The 27091-nt window shown below is 42.1% G+C and overlaps 1 protein-coding gene across 1 annotated transcript; it reads left to right on the forward strand.

Moving 5' to 3' along the window:
- LOC110499516 (zinc finger CCHC domain-containing protein 24) lies at positions 1–24724 on the forward strand. Its single transcript, XM_021576650.3, has 4 exons — positions 1–551; positions 6215–6403; positions 21170–21334; positions 24599–24724. The coding sequence occupies exons 1-4, from the start codon at positions 198–200 to the stop codon at positions 24710–24712; spliced, it is 822 nt and encodes a 273-aa protein (XP_021432325.3). The 5' UTR covers positions 1–197; the 3' UTR covers positions 24713–24724.
- Positions 24725–27091: the final 2367 nt, after the last annotated feature.

The raw sequence follows: 27091 nt of genomic DNA on the forward strand, positions 1-27091 counted from the left end.
GAGCTCATCCCTGCTGTGTCCTGCTGTGACTGTACTGCTGGAAGGGAGTCCACACAGGTTTTTGACTGGCACAAACTTTTCGCCCTGTCATGTTTTCACTACGGTTCTCCCGTGACAATAAACCAGGTATTGGAGTCCCATATAGCTATTTGAGGTGAATGCAAGGATTTATTTGTTTATCAGGTTGAAGAGGTCGAATGATAACAAAAAATATATTTTTTTGTGATTTGGTTTGGCTACTTCTGCACACAAAAAAATTACGGTGGCGCTTCAACTCCAAGACGCGCTGTGCCGTTCCTCTTCCAAAGATCAACATGATGTCTGCCATTGACACGGGTACCTCTGTGTACCAACCAGCAAAACTACTGAACTGGCTTTACACGTCGCTACATGACACGCAACAGACCAATACCTTCGATGCGTTCCGAACGGAATCGGAGAGTTCTCCACGCGACCGGAACAACAAACAGCGGTCCGCTGCTGCTGTCGACCTGAGCACTGCGCTCAACTCCAACTATCTCATCAACTTCGTGCAACTTCAGAGGAATGAGGTAGAATTGTATTTAACTTCAGATATGTTATTTGTTCGAATTCCATCATGTCATGCCAAAGAACTTGTATTAAAAACTGAATCCAGTAATGTATTATGTCATACATGGAATAAACTTGAGAGAAAAGTAGGTTTAATCATGTGAATGGCAATGTTATAATTAACACAAACACTGCATATGCCTACACATTCACTTGAAGCATGCACAAATATGTTCTTATATCATTTGGTTTTTGATTCTAATAAGTTATTGTACTCATCCCATATAGGGCTACGAATCTTACCTTCCCATTTTCAGCAAGGGTACCAATCCATTGTGCCACCATACTGTACAGTAAATCCCCAGCTCCACCATACTGTACAGTAAACCCCCAGCTCCACCATACTGTACAGTAAACCCCTAGCTCCACCATACTGTACAGTAAATCCCTAGCTCCACCATACTGTACAGTAAACCCCCTAGCTCCACCATACTGTACAGTAGCTCCACCATACTGTACAGTAAAACCCCTAGCTCCACCATACTGTACAGTAAACTCCCAGCTCCACCATACTGTACAGTAAATCCCCAGCTCCACCATACTGTACAGTAAACCCCCAGCTCCACCATACTGTACAGTAAACCCCTAGCTCCACCATACTGTACAGTAAATCCCTAGCTCCACCATACTGTACAGTAAACCCCCTAGCTCCACCATACTGTACAGTAGCTCCACCATACTGTACAGTAAAACCCCTAGCTCCACCATACTGTACAGTAAACTCCCAGCTCCACCATACTGTACAGTAAAACCCCAGCTCCACCATACTGTACAGTACACCCCCAGCTCCACCATACTGTACAGTAAACCCCTAGCTCCACCATACTGTACAGTAGCTCCACCATACTGTACAGTAAACCCCCTAGCTCCACCATACTGTACAGTAAACCCCCAGCTCCACCATACTGTACAGTAAACCCCCTAGCTCAACCATACTGTACAGTAAACCCCCAGCTCCACCATACTGAATCAACACAATACCACCTATGGAATTTTAGCAATGTACTATGGCTAACCAGAATAAAACAAAAAAACAGTATGTTATTTAAAAAAAGGATCTACAAAGAACCTTTGAGATTGAGTTTCATAGCGAAACCCTTTTTAGGTGATATATATAACCTTTTTAATGGTTCTTTATAGAACCTTAGGGAAGGGTTCTTTATAGTACCATACAGATTCCATTTAGAACCCGAGGAGTATGGTTCTTTATAGAACCTTAAGGGTTCTTTATAGCACCATACAGATTCCATTTAGAACCTGAGGAGTATGGTTCTTTATAGAACCTTAGGGAAGGGTTCTTTATAGCACCATACAGATTCCATTTAGAACCCGAGGAGTATGGTTCTTTATAGAACCTTAAGGGTTCTTTATAGCACAATACAGATTCCATTTAGAACCTGAGGAGTATGGTTCTTTATAGAACCTTAGGGAAGGGTTCTTTATAGCACCATACAGATTCCATTTAGAACACGAGGAGTATGGTTCTTTATAGAACGTTAGAGAAGGGTTCTTTATAGCACCATACAGATTCCATTTAGAACCCGAGGAGTATGGTTCTTTATAGAACCTTAAGGGTTCTTTATAGCACCATACAGATTCCATTTAGAACCTGGGGAGTATGGTTCTTTATAGAACCTTAGAGAAGGGTTCTTTATAGCACCATACAGATTCCATTTAGAACCTGGGGAGTATGGTTCTTTATAGAACGTTAGAGAAGGGTTCATGTAGCATCAACAAGGGATCTGAATGACCCCCTCTTGGACATAGTGCCTGGTGTGTGTTGAGACTGTTCTGTCAGCGGGTTGCCAGGGGAGGTTTGGCACCTTGAAAAAGGCCCCTTGCAGCTTTTTAAAATATGATTGCTGTGTTAAAAACAACCCAAATTGGGTTCTTTGGTCACCCAGTGCTGGGTAAATATTGGACAGAACACACGCTGGGTTATTTTGATCCAGCCAGTTGGGTTGCATGTTGGGTTGTTGGGATTACCCAAACATGAGCTAATTTAACCATCAACTGGGTCTTTTATTCTCTCATGCTGGGTTGACCTATCAGCTGGGTCTATTATTCTCTCATGCTGGGTTGACCTATCAGCTGGGTCTTTTATTCTCTCATGCTGGGTTGACCTATCAGCTGGGTCTTTTATTCTCTCATGCTGGGTTGACCTATCAGCTGGGTCTTTTATTCTCTCATGCTGGGTTGACCTATCAGCTGGGTCTTTTATTCTCTCATGCTGGGTTGACCTATCAGCTGGGTCTTTTATTCTCTCATGCTGGGTTGACCTATCAGCTGGGTCTTTTATTCTCTCATGCTGGGTTGACCTATCAGCTGGGTCTTTTATTCTCTCATGCTGGGTTGACCTATCAGCTGGGTCTATTATTCTCTCATGCTGGGTTGACCTATCAGCTGGGTCTTTTATTCTCTCATGCTGGGTTGACCTATCAGCTGGGTCTTTTATTCTCTCATGCTGGGTTGACCTATCAGCTGGGTCTTTTATTCTCTCATGCTGGGTTGACCTATCAGCTGGGTCTTTTATTCTCTCATGCTGGGTTGGCCTATCAGCTGGGTCTATTATTCTCTCATGCTGGGTTGACCTATCAGCTGGGTCTTTTATTCTCTCATGCTGGGTTGACCTATCAGCTGGGTCTATTATTCTCTCATGCTGGGTTGACCTATCAGCTGGGTCTATTATTCTCTCATGCTGGGTTGACCTATTAGCTGGGTCTATTATTCTCTCATGCTGGGTTGACCTATCAGCTGGGTCTTTTATTCTCTCATGCTGGGTTGACCTATCAGCTGGGTCTATTTGAACGTAATCCTTAGGTGATTTTCAGGAGGCGTGGCTTATTAGAGGCATGGCTTTCAGATAGATCTCATTGGCCACCCGTGAGAGTAAATGTCATTCCTGTTGATCATGGTAAGCTAACATGCTGCAAATAAATATTATGTGCGCTTTACACTTCTGTAAGCCTCATTGAACCGGCAAAAATCTCAATGTTTGACCTTAAAAGAACAGAAGAACAGGAATGACATTTACTCTCACGGGTGGCTAAAATAACCATCTGAAAGCCACGCCAGCTGTAGGATCAACCAAACAACCCAGTAGGGTCAACCAAACAACCCAGTAGGGTCAACCAAACAACCCAGTAGGGTCAAGCATACAACCCAGTAGGGTCAACCATACAACCCAGTAGAGTCAACCAAACAACCCAGTAGGGTCAACCATACAACCCAGTAGAGTCAACCAAACAACCCAGTAGGGTCAACCAAACAACCCAGCAGTAGAGTCAACCAAACAACCCAACAGTAGAGTCAACCAAACAACCCAACAGTAGAGTCAACCAAACAACCCAGCAGTAGAGTCAACCAAACAACCCAGCTGTAGAGTCAACCAAACAACCCAGCTGTAGAGTCAACCAAACAACCCAGCTGTAGAGTCAACCAAACAACCCAGCAGTAGAGTCAACCAAACAACCCAGCAGTAGAGTCAACCAAACAACCCAGCAGTAGAGTCAACCAAACAACCCAACAGTAGAGTCAACCAAACAACCCAGCAGTAGAGTTAACCAAACAACCTAGCAGTAGAGACAACCAAACAACCCAGCAGTAGATTCAACCAAACAACCCAGCTGTAGAGTCAACCAAACAACCCAGCACTGTGGACAACCAAACCACCCAGCAGTAGATTCAACCAAACAACCCAGCTGTAGAGTCAACCAAACAACCCAGCACTGTGGACAACCAAACCACCCAGCAGTGTGGACAACCAAACAACCCAGCTGTAGGGTCAACGAAACAACCCAGCTGTCTCCTCTGGACCATAGATACACTGGTACCAGTCAGTTCTCCTCTCTGGACCACAGATGCACTGGTACCACAGTCAGTTCTCTCTGGACCACAGACACACTGGTACCACAGTCAGTTCTCCTCTCTGGACCACAGACACACTGGTACCACAGTCAGTTCTCCTCTCTGGACCACAGACACACTGGTACCACAGTCAGTTCTCCTCTCTGGACCACAGACACACTGGTACCACAGTCAGTTCTCCTCTCTGGACCACAGACACACTGGTACCACAGTCAGTTCTCCTCTCTGGACCACATATACACTGGTACCACAGTCAGTTCTCCTCTCTGGACCACAGACACACTGGCACCACAGTCAGTTCTCCTCTCTGGACCACAGACACACTGGTACCACAGTCAGTTCTCTCTGGACCACAGACACACTGGTACCACAGTCAGTTCTCCTCTGGACCATAGACACACTGGTACCAGTCAGTTCTCCTCTGGACCATAGATACACTGGTACCAGTCAGTTCTCCTCTCTGGACCACAGACACACTGGTACCACAGTCAGTTCTCTCTGGACCACAGATACACTGGTACCACAGTCAGTTCTCCTCTGGACCATAGATACACTGGTACCAGTCAGTTCTCCTCTCTGGACCACAGACACACTGGTACCACAGTCAGTCCTCTCTGGACCACAGACACACTGGTACCACAGTCAGTTCTCTCTGGACCACAGACACACTGGTACCACAGTCAGTTCTCCTCTCTGGACCACAGACACACTGGTACCACAGTCAGTTCTCCTCTCCTCTCTGGACCACAGACACACTGGTACCACAGTCAGTTCTCTCTGGACCACAGACACACTGGTACCACAGTCAGTTCTCCTCTCTGGACCACAGACGCACTGGTACCACAGTCAGTTCTCCTCTCTGGACCACAGACACACTGGTGCCACAGTCAGTTCTCCTCTCTGGACCACAGACACACTGGTACCACAGTCAGTTCTCCTCTGGACCACAGACACACTGGTACCACAGTCAGTTCTCCTCTCTGGACCACAGACACACTGGTACCACAGTCAGTTCTCCTCTCTGGACCACAGACACACTGGTACCACAGTCAGTTCTCCTCTCTGGACCACAGACACAATGGTTCTGATTGTGTCAACCCGAATGGGGGGAATTAGAAAACAGATCTTTGACAAAGACATTCTGTTCCTCCAAAGAAATTGAACTCTTTCTGCTCATAGACTGAATGACAACATAACAAAATAAGGTCTGGTTCTGTTGTGCCGACTGAGGAGACTAGCAAACAGGAAAACCTATCAAGTTGTGGTGTCTAATATCCCAGATTGGGCCTTTAACATGCTCTAAACCATGTGTTATTCACTCTTAATGCAGTGTTAGAGACAGGCTCATCTGTAATTGATGTTTTCAGAAAGACTAGTTTCTTTCCCATTATTTTATTGACAGTCTTTGTTATGAATTATATTCCCATGCCCATATTCTCCTCAGGGCTCTATTCAATTCGTATCTCAGAAGTATCTGTGTAAAAATGTAAAGGTCATTATGCAGCGTTTACCGTGAACGCGGTCTCCTCGACCGTGAAGGCGGTCTCCTCGACCGTGAATATAGTCTCCTCGACCGTGAATATAGTCTCCTCGACCGTGAAGGCGGTCTCCTCGACCGTGAATATAGTCTCCTCGACCGTGAATATAGTCTCCTCGACCGTGAATATAGTCTCCTCGACCACATTGCCTTTGTCGCTATAAAGAGGATGTTCAGTGCTATGGATTGACTAGAGCCCTCACCGTTTTCTATCCGCAGGCCTTAAACAGCAACTTGTATAAAAGCTCCTCGCTCAACAACATCATAGACGGCCTGAGTTCTCTGACAGACCACTTCTCTGACCTCTCCGTCTCCTCTGAGCCACGCAAATCCAGCAAGCAACCGCCGCCCAACTACCTGTGCCATCTCTGCTTCAACAAAGGACACTACATCAAAGACTGCCCTCAGGTGAGCTGGGCATGGCCCCTTCACACACACACACACCACACACTACCCTCAGGTGAGCCGGGCATGGGCCCTTCTGAAGCAAACCAGCTACAGTACAGTACAGTGCAGCCACCTTGGTCTGCTTTGAAAACAAATGCCTAATGATGAACTGTTGAGGAAAGATGGTTAGCGGTTACATAACTAAGCAGTATTAATGGTTTGTCAATAGTAATGTCCCTTGATGTTACAAGACACACAATCACAATGAATCTGAAGAGCTCACACACGCTGATATCATGTTTCTGATAAGAGCTAAAACTCTGATGAATTACGGGGGTTCTAGAGTTTTAGGACTTCTATATCCATTCCACTAAACCATCATTAATAAGATCTAAAACTCTGTGATGAATTACGGGGGTTCTAGAGTTTTAGGACTTCTAAATCCATTCCACTAAACCATCATTAATAAGATCTAAAACTCTGTGATGAATTACGGGGGTTCTAGAGTTTTAGGACTTCTATATCCATTCCACTAAACCATCATTAATAAGATCTAAAACTGAATGAAGTACGGGGGTTGTGAAGGGAGTAGTACACAGCGTTGTATGAGATTTCTTGCCAATTTCTCGCATGGAATAGCCTTAATTTCTCAGACAAGAATAGACTGACGAGTTTCAGAAGAAAGTTATTTGTTTCTGGCCGTTTTGAGCCTTTAATGCTGATGCTCCAGATACTCAACTAGTCTAAAGGCCAGTTGTATTGCTTCTTTAATCAGAACAACAGTTTTCAGCTGTGCTAACATAATTGCAAAAGGGTTTTCTAATGATCAACAAAAAATGTGCTTTTCCTTCAAAGACAAGGAAATTTGTGACCCCAAACTTTTGAACAGTTCCTGGAGAGGTACCTTCCTGTAGGTTTACATCAGGGCTCTCCAACCCTGTTCCTGGAGAGGTACCTTCCTGTAGGTTTACATCAGGGCTCTCCAACCCTGTTCCTGGAGAGAAACCCTCCTGTAGGTTTACATCAGGGCTCTCCAACCCTGTTCCTGGAGAGATACCCTCCCGCCCAGGAAATGTTGTGAAAGCAAGTAGCTTGCTGGTCCGTGATATGAGAGGAAACGAGAGACATAAGAGCCTGAAGACAGCCATTGAAAACAAAATCAAAAACTCTAAAGCATGAAACGCCAAGAGCCAACTGATTTGAACAGCGAGGTTGAGAGACGAACAGGGTAGAGGAGACGAGACCTGACAGGTGCAACAAGTTGAAGTAGGGTGCATGGAAGGTCTGGTGGACAAAACGCATCAAACTTGGCTTTCATTCGTTATCGTTAGGTGTAAAAAAAATCACATTTTAAGAAGAGAAATTGTGGAGATAGCCATAATGATGACTTTGTGGCTGTTCATAAAATCAGCAGAACGTTAATGACCATGTCTATTGACACTTTATGTAGTTGTCCTGTAATACTTCGTTTGAAATGACACCTTCAGTCATTTACAATAAATAAAGATGAATATACATGTTTGTCGCTGTCCAGCGGGCATTTGATTTGTGAACTTGTTACATGTGCTCTTACTGAGCTATAGAAATATATAATTATAATATTATATAATAATATAGAAACGCCGCTAACCATACAACAGTGCAGGACATGCACACTGAATTAAAGGACAACTACACTCAAAAATGAAAGCTTCTTAGATTTTTCCCAGACCTCAAGTCTTCCCCTTGATGTGTTCACAACAATGCTTAAACCACATCAAATCCAATTTGGTTGTTTTTCTATTACAAAAGTGTGAAAAAACTGAGGGGAAAAGCAGAAAAATGGGGCTAATCCGAAATCTGGAAAACAGTTTAGTCAGTGGACCTGTTGGTTTCAGTCTTCCCTCAATCTCTGCCATGTTTGTATGTCAATGGTTTAATGTTGTCTTTAACCTCAGTGCTATTGAATGTGAGACAAATCCCTGTCAAATTACCAATAAATTAACTAAAATGACCAAAATGGTCAAAATGTAAATGTCATCTAATGTCATTATCTGGGGAAAAAACTGTTCCCCAAGACTTCTAAGAATCAATTTACAGCCAGTCAAAATGTTTACAACAACTTATAAATATAATCCATGCTACCCTATGCATTGGAATGGTAGATGCTAGATCAACATGCTGGTGACAACATTCTGAGGACATCACCCAGTATCCACTGACATCTTTACCGTGCCATGGAGCATTGGAATGGTAGATGCTACATCAACATGCTGAGGACATACATTAGCCATGTCCCATGAGACTGAAAAGATGTCAGGGAAGACAGAGATAGTTATGCTTCTCTTCTAGCAGAGCCACGACCCTTTTAATGTGCTGCAGTCTGGAAACACTTTATGCTGGCCTGGTTGGGATTCTTGTGTGTGTGTGTGAGTGTGTTGACGTGTTTAACTATTCTTGTGGGGACCAGCTGGGGGCATTTTGTTAGTCACCACTGTACAAGAGTGTGTGTGTGTGTTTGTGTGTGTGGTATGTGGGTGTGTGTGTATGCATGTGTGGTATGTGTGTATGTGTGGTATGTGTGTGTATGTGTGGTGAGTGTGTATGTATGTGGTGTGTGTGTGTGGTGTGTGTGTGTGGTATCTGGTATGTGTGTGTGTGTGTGTGGTATGTGTGTGTGTGTGGTGTGTGTGTGTGTGTGTGTGTGTGGTATGTGTGTGTGTGTGGTGTGTGTGTGTGGTGTGTGTGTGTGGTATGTGGTATGTGTGTGTGTGTGTGTGTGTGTGTGTGTGTGGTGTGTGTGTGTGTGTGTGGTGTGTGTGTGCGTGTGTGTGTGGGCAAACTAATGAAGCTGTAACATACTGTGGCTGGAACTAATGAACACACTGCTTTTTGTTCTTGGGATGTTGAGAACTGTGGTATTGTGTATGAAGTCTATATGTACTGTGTGGATTTGTTGACTGCTTGGCTACTACCCTCAATGAAAATCACTTCAGTTGACAGAGCAATAGAACTGTCCCAAGGTGTTATCAAAAAGAATGTTCTACAGTCAATGAATCAAACGCGGGTTTAATCTGTAAGTATCCATAGAGTATCTAGTGTTAACTAATAATCACTGAACACACACAATAATTACTCTAGGCCTACTGAAAAGCAGAACCTTCTTAGGCTATGTAAAACTCACTATTTGATACATGGGAACATGCTGCGGGAGTGGGAACATACTGCGGGAGTGGGAACATGCTGCGGGAGTGGGAACATACTGCGGGAGGGGAAACATACTGCGGGAGTGGGAACATGCTGCGGGAGTGGTGGGAGCATGCTGCGGGAGTGGGAACATACTGCGGGAGTGGTGGGAACATACTGCGGGAGTGGGAACATACTGCGGGAGTGGGAACATACTGCGGGAGTGGGAACATACTGCGGGAGTGGTGGGAACATACTGCGGGAGTGGGAACATGCTGCGGGAGTGGTGGGAACATGCTGCGGGAATGGTGGGAACATGCTGCAGGAGTGGTGGGAACATGCTGCGGGAGTGGTGGGAACATGCTGCGGGAGTGGTGGGAACATACTGCGGGAGTGGTGGGAACATGCTGCGGGAGTGGTGGGAACATGCTGCGGGAGTGGTGGGAACATGCTGCGGGAGTGGTGGGAACATGCTGCGGGAGTGGGAACATGCTGCGGGAATGGGAACATACTGCGGGAGTGGTGGGAACATGCTGCGGGAGTGGGAACATGCTGCGGGAGTGGTGGGAACATGCTGCGGCAGTGGTGGGAACATGCTGCGGGAGTGGTGGGAACATGCTGCGGGAGTGGGAACATGCTGCGGGAATGGGAACATACTGCGGGAGTGGTGGGAACATGCTGCGGGAGTGGGAACATGCTGCGGGAGTGGTGGGAACATGCTGCGGGAGTGGTGGGAACATGCTGCGGGAGTGGGAACATGCTGCGGGAATGGGAACATACTGCGGGAGTGGTGGGAACATGCTGCGGGAGTGGGAACATGCTGCGGGAGTGGTGGGAACATGCTGCGGCAGTGGTGGGAACATGCTGCGGGGGTGGTGGGAACATGCTGCGGGAGTGGGAACATGCTGCGGGAATGGGAACATACTGCGGGAGTGGTGGGAACATGCTGCGGGAGTGGGAACATGCTGCGGGAGTGGTGGGAACATGCTGCGGCAGTGGTGGGAACATGCTGCGGGAGTGGTGGGAACATGCTGCGGGAGTGGTGGGAACATGCTGCGGGAGTGGGAACATGCTGCGGGAATGGGAACATACTGCGGGAGTGGTGGGAACATGCTGCGGGAGTGGGAACATGCTGCGGGAGTGGTGGGAACATGCTGCGGCAGTGGTGGGAACATGCTGCGGGAGTACTGGGAACATGTTGCGGGAGTGGGAACATGCTGCGGGAATGGGAACATACTGCGGGAGTGGTGGGAACATGCTGCGGGAGTGGGAACATGCTGCGGGAGTGGTGGGAACATGCTGCGGCAGTGGTGGGAACATGCTGCGGGAGTACTGGGAACATGTTGCGGGAGTGGTGGGAACATGCTGCGGGAGTGGTGGGAACATACTGCGGGAGTGGTGGGAACATACTGCGGGAGTGGGAACATGCTGCGGGAGTGGTGGGAACATGCTGCGGGAGTGATGGGTACATGCTGCGGGAGTGGTGGGAACATGCTGTGGGAGTGGGAACATGCTGCGGGAATGGGACCATGCTGCGGGAGTGGTGGGAACATGCTACGGGAGTGGTGGGAACATGCTACGGGAATGGTGGGAACATACTGTGGCTACATAAGGACTCTTTTGTTTCTTTAAAGGCTTGGTGGACAGAGAGGTCAGAGAGTCACGGCTGTATTGTTCACTCAGCAGCCATGTGTGTGTGTGTGTGTGTCTGTTATGTGTCTGTGTGTTCTATAGTTATCAAGTCATGAAATCATTTCATCCTTCTATGAGAAAGCCAGAGATCTGAAGGCCTGTGATTAGTCAGAAATCGGCAAGTGTCCAAAACATGACTGAGATTTAGTCATCACTGTGGTTTCTATTTATTTTCCTCTGAGAAAGTCAGAGGGCTCCTAAGTGCCTTTTTTTTTTAAAGGCAGTGATCAGTCAGAAATGTCTGGTTGAACAAAAAACCTAAATATGCCTGAGATGTGTTTGAGATACTATGCAGACAGGGAATGAACCTAATTGTCGGCTATTTATGTCATTTTGATTATTTTCTATTTTTATTTTCATATCTACAATTATGTAGGAATGTCCCAGACAAGTGTAATTAACATGTTACACTCATGGGAATTGGCCTCTATGGATAGGGCTGAATTGAAATGTTCCTGAAGGATGAAATATGGAAAGCATATCCATGGTAGTAATTGAAAGGGAACAGTTTTGGAGATTATGGGAACATCATTATCAAATCAAATTAAATGTATTTATATAGCCCTTCTTACATCAGCTGATATCTCAAAGTGCTGTACAGAAACCCAGCCTAAAACCCCAAACAGCAAGCAATGCAGGTGTAGAAGCACGGTGGCTAGGAAAAACTCCCTAGAAAAAGGACAAAACCTAGGAAGAAACCTAGAGAGGAACCAGGCTATGTGGGGTGGCCAGTCCTCTTCTGGCTGTGCCTGGTGGAGATTAGAAACCTAGAGAGGAACCAGGCTCTGAGGGGTGGCCAGACCAAATGCGAGGACACAATAGTTCACCTGGCACAAGACTGAATCCAAACATTACACTGTTGATTTGATGTGGATGTACTGTACTTTTCACATTTGTTAAAATAATGAAATCTGAAAATACTCTGGATACATTCAGTAACATAATAAGAATATTCCTGGAAAACGTTGGGGTAGGTGCAGCATAAGACAAGAAAATGACAACGGTTTGAGTGAGAGGACTAACTGGTGTCTCCAAGTGGACACACACACTTCTCCAAAAGTGTTCACAGTTCCTTAGTCATTTCAATGCACTTGTATAACTCAAAGAATAGTCTTCATCTATAGGAATGAGTGCATTCAGGTGCGTGTGACGCGCCAAACTTTCTTCACAATAAACAAAGACGGGAACATTCTGTTCAGAACAACAATGACGTTGTGTCATCTGGTAACTGTACATCACACAGTGATCATAAACGTTGGCACTGTAAACGATGTGAGTTTTATGATGTGTTTTGAAGTGTTTGTTTGACATCAGTGCTGTATTTATTTTAATCCTCAATGTCTCATTTTTCAAAATACATCGATTCCTCTCGATTTACAGTATTTCCCCTTCACTCAGACAACACATGTTCAACAGTTTCCCAGTCAGCTGGAGGGATGAGGGGACATCTTCTTGTCACTCACAGCGCTCTAGTTCAGAACAGCTGTCAGTCAAAACACATACAGAGCTGTGAAGTGGAGAAACTGAGCTCTGATGTCATGTATAGCATGTTACTCTACAGCCACTGTGTTCCAGGTGCTTAAATATGCAACCACCCCCTAAACGGGTACAAATGTAAAGGATTCATTGGAACCATGAACAATGACTAGGGCTAGAGAGGAGGTCTGGTACTGTGGTTAGAGAGGAGGTCTGGTACTGTGGTTAGAGAGGAGGTCTGGTACTGTGGTTAGAGAGGAGGTCTGGTACTGTGGTTAGAGAGGAGGTCTGGTACTGTGGTTAGAGAGGAGGTCTGGTACTGTGGTTAGAGAGGAGGTCTGGTACTGTGGTTAGAGAGGAGGTCTGGTACTGTGGTTAGAGAGGAGGTCTGGTACTGTGGTTAGAGAGGAGGTCTGGTACTGTGGTTAGAGAGGAGGTCTGGTACTGTGGTTAGAGATGAGGTCTGGTACTGTGGTTAGAGAGGAGGTCTGGTACTGTGGTTAGAGAGGAGGTCTGGTACTGTGGTTAGAGAGGAGGTCTGGTACTGTGGTTAGAGATGAGGTCTGGTACTGTGGTTAGAGAGGAGGTCTGGTACTGTGGTTAGAGAGGAGGTCTGGTACTGAAGTTAGAGAGGAGGTCTGGAGGTTTGATACATCCAGTGTGTGTTGTTTCCTGTATGCTCATCTTTTTAAACATCTAAGCAGACATGTTGACAGTAATGATGGACTGGTTCTGCTGTTACACATTCAAAACCAAGCAGTCGGTAAGCACCATGAAATTATGCTTTTTATTCACATCTACAGATGGCGTGGTTTCTTCATGATCACAATCACCACGTTGATCTCCATTCTTCCTGATCACAATCACCACGTTGATCTCCATTCTTCCGGATCACAATCACCACGTTGATCTCCATTCTTCCTGATCACAATCACCACATTGATCTCCATTCTTTCTGATTACGTGTTGCTCTGTTCTGGGCCAGATGCAGCTTAACTAGGTCTTTCCTTGCAGCACTGGACCACATGACTGGACAATAATCAAGATTAGACAAAACTGCAGAACTTGCTTTTTGGAGTGTGGTGTCAAAAAAGCAGAGCATCTCTTTATTACAGATAGACCTCTCCCCATCTATACAACCATTGAAGCTATAGGTTTTGACCATGACAGTTTACAATCTAAAATAACAACAAGTAATTTAGTCTCCTCAACTTGTTCAACAGCCACACCATTCATTACCAGATTTAGCTAAGGTCTAGAACTTAGGGAATGATTTTTAACAAATACAATGCTCTTAGTTTTAGAGATGTTCAGGACCAGTTTATTACTGGCCACCCATCCCAAAACAGACTGCAACTCCTTGTTAAGGGTTTCAGTGACTTCATTAGCTGTGGTTGCTGATGCGTATTTGGTTGAATCATCAGCATACATGGACACACATGCTTTGTTTAATGCCAGTGGCAGGTCATTGGTAAAAATAGAAAAGAGTAGAGGGCCTGGAGAGCTGCCCTGCGGTACACCACACTTTACATGTTTGACATTAGAGACGGTTCCATTAAAGAAAACCCTTTGAGGTCTATTAGATAGATGGCTCTGAATCCACAATATGGTTGAAAAGCAATAACATATATGTTTTCTCAACAATAAGTTATGGTCAATGATATCAAAGGCTGCACTGAAATCTAACAGTACAGCTCCCACAATCTTCTTATTATCAATTTCTTTCAACCAATCATCAGTCATTTGTGTCAGTGCTGTACATGTTGAGTGCCCTTCTCTATAAGCATGCCGAAAGTCTGTTGTTAATTTGCTTACAGAGAAATAACATTGTATTTGGTCAAACACAATTTTTTCCAATAATTTGCGGGACTGGCGGGAACATGGTTGGTTTTGTGATGAATAAGCCGTCTGATTCGATGAAAGATGGAGTTGAACGTCTTTCTGCCCATAATTTCATTTAAAGTACTCCAAAGTGTTTTTCCATTGTTCTTTATATCATTGATCTTGGCTTCATAATACAGTTTCTTCTTCTTTGTGTTGAGTTTAGTCCCATCATTTCTCAATTTGCAGTAAGTCAGCCGGTCAGATGTGCAGCCAGACTTACAGTATTAGCCACTCCTTTTGCCCCATCTCTTTCAACCATACAGTTTTTAAATTCCTCATCAATCCATGGAGCATTAACAGTTCTAACAGTCAGTTTCTTAACAGGTTCATGTTTATCAATAATTGGAAGAAACAATTTCATAAATTCATCACTGCAGCATCTGGATGCTCCTTATTAATCACATCAGACACACAAATATTTTTAACATCATCCACAAGAGTCACTGCAAAATCTTTTGTATCTCTTGTACACTATTTTAGGCCCAGCGGTTGGAACTTTGTCTTTCCTGGACATAGCCACTATATTGTGATCACAGCATCCAATGGGTACGAATACAGCTTTAGAATAAAGCTCTACATTATTAGTAAAAATTAGATCAGTACATGTGGATGATCTTGTTCCTGTAGTGTTTGTAAACACCCTGGTAGGTTGATTAAAAGCCTGAACCAGATTACAGGCACTGGTCACAGTAAGAAGCTTCAGCTTGATGAAAACCAGTCAATATTCAGGTCCCCAAGAAAGTAGACCTCTCTGTTTACATCACATACACAATCAAGCATTTCACACATATTATTTAGATACTGACTGTTAGCACTTGGTGGCCTGTAGCAACACCCCAAAATAAAGCTTTAGATGTGCCAAGTGAACCTGCAACCACAACACTTCAATAACACTTGACATGTGATCTTCTCTAAGCATTACAGGGATGTGGCTCTGAATATATACAGCAGCACCTCCCCCATAAGCGTTCCTGTCTCTTCTATAGATGTTATATCCTTGTATTGTTACTGCTGTATCATCAAATTAATGATCTAAGTGAGTCTCAGAAATGGCTAATATATAAATGTTATCTGATCTTAGCAAGTTATTGATTTCATGAACCTTTTTTCTAAGGCTACATATATTAACATGGGCTATTTTCAGCCCTTTCCTGGGTAGCTGATCAGAGACATAATACTGAAAAGAGAAAACAAATACATTCATCAGTCCATTAATCAATTGGTGTGTGTGTGTGTGTGTAGATGTGTGTGTGTGTTGTGGGGTTGAAGCTACGAACCCATAAGCTTGGCTCTCTCCTCCCTTCCAGGTTTCTGGGATGGAGGGTAGACAATAAGATGTAAGAAATGTCCCCACGCGCTCTGGCAGCTTTCATGGCTGGGATCAGTTCTTTCCTCTTCTGGTGCACAGCTTCAGGATAGTCCTCATTGAGGAAGATATACGTTCCTCTCAAGTTCTTGGCTCTTTCAAGAACAGCTACCTTGAACCTCAGGATCACCATCAGCCTGTCACCTGGGCCGGTGGTGGGTTTTCCAGTCCTGTGGGCACGCTCCACCTCAGTCTTCTTCAATTTCTCAGAGATCATTTCCCTCACTTTGTCCTCAGACTCTGTCCAGGTCTCATGTGGAGCTTCTGCAATTCTGTCCACAACCATGTTGTTCTGCCTTGATTGTCCTTCGAGTCTGATTTATCCGTCATTGTTGTCATGGATTCACACACAGAACTGATGTCCTCTCTCAATGATTTACAGATTGCTGTCATCTTGCCATTCTCCTGTTTCAACTCGTTGAGCTGACCCTGGGAGAACTGCAAACTCTTCTTCAGGTCCTGGACCTCTCTGGTCAGGTCTTACATTATTTTATTAGTTGACTCCACCAGTATAGGGACAAAACACTTGAAGTTATTTTGTTGTTGTTGTAACAACTGCTTGCAGAACTTTTGTTAGTTTAAAAGATCCTTCATCCTGTGAAGGTACACCCGCCGGCATTGGTCTTTGTCATGGTAGCTATCAATGTATGCTAGGCAGTTACTCCTCTCAGTTCCAGACAGGGCAGGTCAGGGGGAAGATTGAAAACACAAACAGCAGGGATCTAGACAGCCACAACCCCGGACAATCTGCAGGCCCAGCCACAATGGCTAACTGTGTCGCGAGCTGCGTTTCAGCCCTCAAGAAAACTCCGCTAGCTTGATATACAGCTAGCTAGCTAACAACGCCAAATAGCTCCTCAGACCCATCCTTGGCAGAATCACTGGACAGAGACTTGCAGTCCCAGCAACTGATGCCAACTGCATCACAGGATCCAAACTAAAAAGTTATCTAGCTACTAAGAACGTTCCACTTTACTAAACAACAAAACCGAGCTCTTCCTCATTCCGCGTTCAACAGGAAGTGTTCACCTTCTCTATGTGGCATCGCTTGTTTTGCTGTGTGGAGTGAAACCCCATTTACACCTGGTTCTAACATCCGTCCTTAGTCTTGATCTTTCTGATTGTGCCCACACATTCTGATTGTGCCCACATTTTCAGACAGGTATGGGCAATTAAAAGATGCATTGTGATTTGATTGTGATCAGATCTTATAAGTGTAAACGGACAAGATCAGGATGAAGGACGCATGTTAACGGGGGGTATAAACGGAGCTTTTAAAATTAGACTATAGACAGCGCCTCACTGAGGTAGAACATCTCTACTGCAGGGTCACAAACATCAGAACAACACGGGGGTGCTTCTTGAACTTTGTGGATATGGAATACAATGTGCTGGATGGATGAATGTATTAAAATAGTTGGTTACAATGTATTTAATGACATTTTGAAATATGTACACTGTTATAGTGATACTGTACATGGTTGCAGAAAAGTCACTCATATTCAACCCTAGAAAGGTGTGTCTCTGCTCTGAGGGGTGTCCTAACGACAACTGATCAGACGATACAGAATCAATGTAATTTGGCTGGTTGCCCTAGCTCTTTTAACCTCCGGGGTGCTTTTAAGTCAAGCCAGTAGATGTGGAAGTGATTTATTTCTGATTGGTTTAGACTTCTCCTCGTGTTATACAAGAGGAGTGAAGCTCATCTGGGGTTGATTTCCTCCCCCCAAGTCCTGATTGGTCGACAGAGGCCAGCTGGGATTGATAACAGATAGGCTGAGGTACAGTATGTGTCCTGTAGAGGAGGAGAGTTGTGATTGGTGCATCACTGGGCCTGGGCCTCCGTTACACTCCTCAAGGAACACAGCTGGAGGGAGGAACCATAGAACACTAGAACGCACTTGGCGTTCTAGTGGAACGCATTTGGTGTTCTAGTGGAACCATAGTACTCACTTTGTGTTCTATTGGGAAACTTTTACTATAGAAACTTCTAAACTTTTTCTCCTTGCAAATCAATTACATTTACAGTTAGTATACTAGCTCCAACAAGTACATTGTTTTGACCTGTCACCTACTTAAAATGGTTATTTGTTGTGGGTAGAGAGGCTGGAAGGAGCAGGGGCAGCTCTAGACATTTGGGGGCCCTAAGTGAGGTTTGGTTTTGGGGGCACCCACCTAAGGGCAAAACATTTGTAGCCCTTCTCTTGACGGCAGAGACAAAAAATGTACGTTTTCAAATGGAATTGAGTGACGTAGCAGTACATATGTTTAATGAGCAACTAATAAGCGTAGAGAGTCTCACAAGTTTGACGAAATTACCTCATATCTTTCAGTCTGATATGGCTATTTAGTAACGTTTATAGCTCTTTGTCAGAAGCACACTTTTTTTGTAAGTAGTTAAAGGCAACTGTCCTCCTAGCTGGAATTTAGCCCGAAAGGATTTGAGAAATATGATTGGATGGAGAGGGATCTATGACATTGGCCTACATCTCCTCTTGCGCTGCGCAGAATATCAGATCTCAGCAACGATTGGAGAAGTGTTTAACATCACCGCTACTGTAACAGTATAATTTTAGACCGTCCCCTCGCCCATACCCGGGCGCGAACTAGGGACCTTCTGCACACATCAACAGTCACCCTCGAAGCATCGTTACCCATCGCTCCACAAAAGCCGCGGCCCTTGCAGAGCAAGGGGAACTACTACTTCAAGGTCTCAGAGCAAGTGACGTCACTGATTGAAACGCTATTTAGCGCCCACGCTAACTAAGCTAGCCGTTTCACATCCGTTACACTCACCCCCCTTTTGACCTTCCTCCTTTTTCCGCAGCAACTAGTAATCCGGGTCAACAGCATCAATGTAACAGTACAAGTTTAAACCGTCCCCTCGCCCATACCCGGGCGCGAACCAGGGACCTTCTGCACACATCAACAGTCACCCTCGAAGCATCGTTACCCATCGCTCCACAAAAGCCGCGGCCCTTGCAGAGCAAGGGGAACTACTACTTCAAGGTCTCAGAGCAAGTGACGTCACTGATTGAAACGCTATTTAGCGCCCACGCTAACTAAGCTAGCCGTTTCACATCCGTTACACTACCACATCCTTATCTGTGTGCATATATATATATATATATATATATATATATATCTTTACATAAGCACAATGTGACTGCAAGTGACAGCTTGGAAAGTCTAACTGAAATATATATATATATATATATATATATATATATATATATATACATAAATTACTGGTGTTTGTTGATAAAATCTGGGACATAATTGTTTCTTTGCGGGACAAAGGGACAAAATGCAGGATTGTCCCACACGATCCGGGATATGTGGTCACCCAAAGGCCGTTTGTCACTGGCCTACACACAATACCCCATAATGTCAAAGTGGAATTGTGTTTTTCAAAATGTTTACAAATTAATAAAAAATGAAAAGCTGAAATGTCTTGAGTCAATATGTATTCAACCCCTTAGTTATGACAAAAATAAGTTCAGGAGTAAAAATATGCTTAACAAATCACATAAGTAATATGAACTCATTCCGTGTGCAATAAGTGTTTAACATGTTTTTTGAGTTACTTCCTCATCTCTGTACCCCTCATGCACAAGTACATTTAAGGTCCCTCTGTCAAGCAGTGAATTTCAAACACAGATTCAACCACAAAGACCAATGCCTTGCAAGGGGCACCTAACAAAAAGCAGACATTACCTCTCCCTTTGAGCATAGTGAAGTTATTAATTACACTTTGGATGGTGTATCAATACACCCAGTCACTACCACGATACAGGCGTAATTCCTTGGTTGGATCAAGGACTTTCTAATTTAACCGCCCACAGAGGGTCCTCATGAATATAAACTAATACTCTGATGAACTGACCATGAACACAGGGGCGCCCCAGGGGTGTGTCCTTTCTCCGTTGTTGTTCTCCATCTACACTAACGAGATGAAGAAACAAGGAAACAATGTGAGCCTTTTTTAAGTACGTGGATGACATGGCTCTGGTAGGGCTCTTTATTAAATATGCTACGTCAGATGGGAACAGCTATTTTAAAACAGACCAACAACCTTCAAGAATGGTGTCGGTCAAGTGGCCTTCCACATCAATGTGGAAAAGACAAAGGAGCTGATCATCAATGGCAACAATTTACCAACGTCCCAACCACTCTCCCAACCAGTGTTTTAAATACAGAGGGACACAAATTGATAACAGGCTGTAGTTGTACAGAGAATGCAGACTGTATTTTTTTTTTGAAAGCAAGCCAACGCCTGCTCTTAAAATCAGGAAATGAAAGGGGTTTGGGTTTGTGCCAGAATGTTCTGGAGAGGGTGTACAGCAGCTTGGTGGAGAGTATCCTCACGTTCAATATAACAGTCTGTTATGGTAATCTGAGGGTGGCTAAGCACACAGGCAAAATCCTAGAGGAAAACCTGGTTCAGTCTTGTTTTGGAGGGGAATTCACCTTTCAACAGGACAATAACATAAAATATAAGGGTAAATCTACACTGGAATTGCTTACCGAGAACAAAGGGAATGTTCCCGAGTTGCTGACTTACAGTTGACTTAAATCTACTTTAAAATCTATGACGAGACTTGAAAATGGTTGTCTAGCAACGATCAACAACCGATTTGAGCTTGAAGAATTGAATAAATGGGTAAATATTGCACAATCCAGGCGTGGACAGCTCTTAGAGACTTACCCAGAAAGACTCAAAGCTCTTAGTCTTACCCAGAGAGACTCATAGCTGTAATCGCTGGCAAAGGTTTTCACTGTCATTATGGGGTATTGTGAGTACTTTCTGAAGGCACTGTGTTAAATACAGCTGGGTGAGCATTGAGAATTTGGGCAAGTAATGTACAGTATATCTCTATATATGTGGACCGAGAGTCAGGACCTGTCGTTTGTAGTTTTTACGCTGTTTCAGTTGTGTTTTTTTTAAGTACTACTTGTGTTTTTTTAAGTACTACTTGTGTTTTTTTAAGTACTACTTGTGTTTTTTGTAAGTACTAGTTGTGTCTGCCAAATGCCTGGATGTAGAAGACCTGCTGTGTACAAAGACTTAGTATTCACTCAATATCCTAAAATAAATACAATATCACCATTTGCTGATTTATCTGATGAATTGCCAGTTCAAGATGCAGATATAAATGCACAACTCATTGTAAAATCTTTTCATCCATTTGCTTTGTCTCCAGGCTCGGCCTAAAGGGGAAGGCCTGACCCCATATCAGGGCAAGAAGAGATGTTTCGGGGAATACAAGTGCCCTAAATGCAAGAGGAAGTGGATGAGCGGAAACTCCTGGGCCAACATGGGACAAGAATGCATCAAGTGCCACATCAACGTTTACCCTCAGAAGCAGGTAAATAGTACAATTTTAATTGAGTATCCATGATATAAGCCTGGTCTCAGATCTGTTTGTGCTGTCTTGCATATAGGCCTACATATGAGAGCAGGCTACCATGACATTCCTCCATCCTACTGTTGTATTGGCTCAAGGACCAGGTTACCATGACGTTCCTCCATCCGTCTGTTCTATTGGCTCAAGGACATAGCTCATTATTTAAACGGATTGTGTAACTGAAGTGTTTATTACTGACATAAACTAATACTAAGCGCTTTATAAACTAATACTTAGCGCATTATAAACTAATACTTAGAGCTTTGTAAACTAATTTTTAGCGCTTTGTAAACTAATACTTAGCGCTTTATAAACTAATACTTAGCACTTTATAAACTAATACTTAGCGCTTTATAAACTAATTTTTAGCGCTTTGTAAACTAATACTTAGCACTTTATAAACTAATACTTAGCGCTTTGTAAACTAATACTTAGCACTTTATAAACTAATACTTAGCGCTTTATAAACTAATACTTTGCACTTTATAAACTAATACTTAGCGCTTTGTAAACTAATACTTAGCACTTTATAAACTAATACTTAGCGCTTTATAAACTAATACTTAGCGCTTTATAAACTAATACTTAGCGCTTTATAAACTAATACTTAGCGCTTTATAAACTAATACTTAGCGCTTTGTAAACTAATACTTAGCACTTTATAAACTAATACTTAGCGCTTTATAAACTAATACTTAGCACTTTATAAACTAATACTTAGCGCTTTGTAAACTAATACTTAGCACTTTATAAACTAATACTTAGCGCTTTATAAACTAATACTTAGCGCTTTATAAACTAATACTTAGCGCTTTATAAACTAATACTTAGCACCATGAACTAATACTTAGCGCTTTATAAACTAATACTTAGCGCTTTATAAACTAATACTTTGCGCTTTATAAACTAATACTTTGCGCTTTATAAACTAATACTTAGCACTTTATAAACTAATACTTAGCGCTTTATAAACTAATACTTAGCGCTTTATAAACTAATACTTAGCGCTTTGTAAACTAATACTTAGCACTTTATAAACTAATACTTAGCGCTTTATAAACTAATACTTAGCGCTTTATAAACTAATACTTAGCGCATTATAAACTAATACTTAGTGCATTATAAACTAATACTTAGCACTATAAACTAATACTTAGCACTATAAACTAATACTTAGCGCTTTATAAACTAATACTTTGCGCTTTATAAACTAATACTTAGCGCTTTATAAACTAATACTTATCACTTTATAAACTAATACTTATCACTTTATAAACTAATACTTATCACTTTATAAACTAATACTTATCACTTTATAAACTAATACTTAGCGCTTTATAAACTAATACGTATCACTTTATAAACTAATACTTATCACTTTATAAACTAATACTTATCACTTTATAAACTAATACTTATCACTTTATAAACTAATACTTATCACTTTATAAACTAATACTTATCACTTTATAAACTAATACTTATCACTTTATAAACTAATACTTATCACTTTATAAACTAATACTTAGCGCATTATAAACTAATACTTAGCGCTTTATAAACTAATACTTAGCGCTTTATAAACTAATTTTTAGCGCTTTGTAAACTAATACTTAGCACTTTATAAACTAATACTTAGCACTTTATAAACTAATACTTAGCGCTTTATAAACTAATACTTAGCGCTTTATAAACTAATACTTAGCGCTTTGTAAACTAATACTTATCACTTTATAAACTAATACTTATCACTTTATAAACTAATACTTATCACTTTATAAACTAATACTTATCACTTTATAAACTAATACTTAGCACTTTATAAACTAATACTTAGCGCTTTATAAACTAATACTTAGCGCTTTATAAACTAATTTTTAGCGCTTTGTAAACTAATACTTAGCACTTTATAAACTAATACTTAGCACTTTATAAACTAATACTTAGCGCTTTATAAACTAATACTTAGCGGTTTATAAACTAATACTTAGCGCTTTATAAACTAATACTTAGGACCATGAACTAATACTTAGCGCTTTATAAACTAATACTTAGCGCTTTATAAACTAATACTTAGCACTTTATAAACTAATACTTTGCGCTTTATAAACTAATACTTAGCGCATTATAAACTAATACTTAGCGCATTATAAACTAATACTTAGCACTATAAACTAATACTTAGCACTATAAACTAATACTTAGCGCTTTATAAACTAATACTTAGCGCATTATAAACTAATACTTAGTGCATTATAAACTAATACTTAGCACTATAAACTAATACTTAGCACTATAAACTAATACTTAGCGCTTTATAAACTAATACTTTGCGCTTTATAAACTAATACTTTGCGCTTTATAAACTAATACTTATCACTTTATAAACTAATACTTATCACTTTATAAACTAATACTTATCACTTTATAAACTAATACTTAGCGCTTTATAAACTAATACTTATCACTTTATAAACTAATTCTTATCACTTTATAAACTAATACTTATCACTTTATAAACTAATACTTATCACTTTATAAACTAATACTTATCACTTTATAAACTAATACTTATCACTTTATAAACTAATACTTATCACTTTATAAACTAATACTTAGCGCATTATAAACTAATACTTAGCACTTTATAAACTACTTATGAAGCTCTTTGTAAATCCTATAAATACCTGTGGCCAGGTTTCCCTTGTGAAGCCCTTTGTAAATCCTATAAATACCTGTGGCCAGGTCTCCCTTGTGAAGCCCTTTGTAAATCCTATAGATAGCCGTGGCCAGGTCTCCCTTGTGAAGCCCTTTGTAAATCCTATAAATACCTGTGGCCAGGTTTCCCTTGTGAAGCCCTTTGTAAATCCTATAAATAGCTGTGGCCAGGTTTCCCTTGTGAAGCCCTTTGTAAATCCTATAAATAGCTGTGGCCAGGTTTCCCTTGTGAAGCCCTTTGTAAATCCTATAAATAGCCGTGGCCAGGTTTCCCTTGTGAAGTCCTTTGTAAATCCTATAAATAGCCGTGGCCAGGTCTCCCTTGTAAAGCCCTTTGTAAATCCTATAAATACCTGTGGCCAGGTTTCCCTTGTGAAAGAGGTCTTCGCACCTCAATGGGGCCTGGATAAATAAAAGGTTGAATACATTGTGTTGTAAATATCTTAATGTTACCTGTGTTTCTCTGTGTTTTAAACAGCTTAATGTTACCTGTGTTTCTCTGTGTAGAGACCTCTGGAGAAACCTGATGGGTTAGATGTTTCAGACCAGAGCAAGGAGCACCCACAGCACCTGTGTGAAAAATGCAAGGTCCTCGGCTACTACTGTCGTCACGTGCAATAAAAAACCTGTCGTTATCTGGTTCATGGAGTTGCCCTCTAGACACTGATCTTGGGTCAGTTTAGTATTTTCTCCACCAATGGTTAAGGTCAGGTCTGGGGGAGGGGAAGCTGTACCTAGAGTAAACTTCACCCTGGAGCCAAGTTCACTTCCCTGGCCTTGAGTTCACTTAAACCTCCAGTGGTTTATGAAGAGGCAAAACTCATCTAAATGTGTTTATATATATATATATTTAATCTCAGTAAAAATAGGCCTGATTGTGAAACATTTACCTGTTTGTGTTCCCTACATGTGTGTAAATTGGGGACAATTCCATTTCAACTAAGTCAATTCAGGAAGTAAACTGAAGTTCCAATTTCAGTTTACTTCCTGAATTGAAGTGAAATTGACCCAAACCCTGGTGTGTTTTCGACAAGCGCATAGCCTTAACTGTTCAAAGTCATTTACGCTCCAGTCGACATCCACACCGTTTACCGTGAATAAGAACTCTTGAGAATGTCGGGGAGAGAAATCGCCTTTTTTTAAAAAGGGGCATTTTCAGCAGTGCAACACAGTAACACTGGCTGACAACCCACACTTGATTGGATCCCGACCCAAGTGAAGTGAATTAGGTTGGTGTTGGGTCATAGTAATAATAACAATAATATATAATAATAAAATAATATCAACTAGAGAGAGGGATTCTGAAGACGTAATTTCCTGTTTATGTATTCATTAGTCTAACATATTTCATTGAGTAATTTACTAGTTATGTTTTTACATTGTGAAATGTTATCAGCACGAGGATTAAATATCGTGTAACCTTTTTCATAAATCTTCCGAGACTGCTGTGGATCAAACTATGGAATCAGTAGCTTTTTGAAAGCAGGGCAAATAGTTTACATTTAAATCTGATGCGGTACGCTTATACAGCACCAGTCAAATGTTTGGACACACCTACTCATTCAAGGGTTTTTCTTTATTTTTTAAAACTATTGTCTACATTGTAGAATAATAGTGAAGACATAAAACGATGAAATAACACCTATTGAATCAGGTAGTAACCAAAAAAAAGTGTTAAACAAATACAAATATAATTTTATATTTGGAGATTCTTCAAAGTAGCCACCCTTTGCCTTGATGACAGCTTTGCACTCTTGGTATTCTCTCAACCAGCTTCATGAGGTAGTCACCTGGAATGCATTTCATTTAACAGGTGTGCCTTGTTAAAAGTTCATTTGTGGCATTTATTTCCTTCTAAATGTGTTTGAGCCAATCAGTTGTGTTGTGACAAGATAGGGGTGGTATACAGAACATCGCCCTATTTGGTAAAAGACCAAGTCCATATTATGGCAAGAACAGCTCAAATAAGCAAAGAGAAACGACATCCATCATTACTTTAAGACATGAAGGTCAGTCAATCTGGAAAATTTCAAGAACTTTGAAAGTTTCTTCATTTGCAGTTGCAAATACAATCAAGCGCTATGATGAAACTGGCTCTCATGAGGACCGCCACAGGAAAGGAAGAACCAGAGTTACCTCTGCTGCAGAGGATAAGTTCATTAGAGTTAACTGTCTCTCGTGAGGACCGCCACAAGAAAGGAAGACCCAGAGTTACCTCTGCTGCAGAGGATAAGTTCATTACAGTTAACTGTCTCTCATGAGGACCGCCACAGGAAATGAAGACCCAGAGTTACCTCTGCTGCAGAGGATACGTTCATTAGAGTTAACTGCACCTCAGATTGCAGCCCAAATAAATTCTTCAGAGTTCAAGTAACAGACACATCTCAACATCAACTGTTCAGAGGAGACTGTGTGAATCAGGCCTTCATGGTCAAATTGCTGCAAAGAAACCACTACTAAAGGACACCAATAAGAAGAAGAGACTTGCTTGGGCCAAGAAACATGAGAAATGGACATTACACCAGTGTAAATCTGTCCTTTGGTCTGATGAGTCCAAATATGAGATTTTTGGTTTCAACCACCGTGTCTTTGTGAGACACAGAGTAGGTGAATGGATGATCTCTGCATGTGTGGTTCCCACCGTGAAGCATGGAGGAGGAGGTGTGATGGTGCTTTGCTGGTGACACTGTCTGTGATTTTTATTTATTTTATTTATTGCACACTTAACCAGCATGGCTACCAAAGCATTCTGCAGCGATACGCCATCCCATCTGGTTTGGGCTTAGTGGGACTATCATTTGTTTTTCAATAGGACAATGAACCAACACACATCCATGCTGTGTAAAGGCTATTTGACCAAGAAGGAGAGTGAAGGTGCTGCATCAGATAACCTGGCCTCCACAATCACCCGACCTCAACCCAATTGAGATGGATTGGGATGAGTTGGACTGCAGAGTGAAGGAAAAGCAGCCAATAAATGCTCAGCATATGTGGGAACTC

The sequence above is a fragment of the Oncorhynchus mykiss genome, chromosome 20, assembly GCF_057628025.1.
Source record: "Oncorhynchus mykiss isolate SJ-2025 chromosome 20, ASM5762802v1, whole genome shotgun sequence".
Taxonomy (NCBI): domain Eukaryota; kingdom Metazoa; phylum Chordata; class Actinopteri; order Salmoniformes; family Salmonidae; genus Oncorhynchus; species Oncorhynchus mykiss.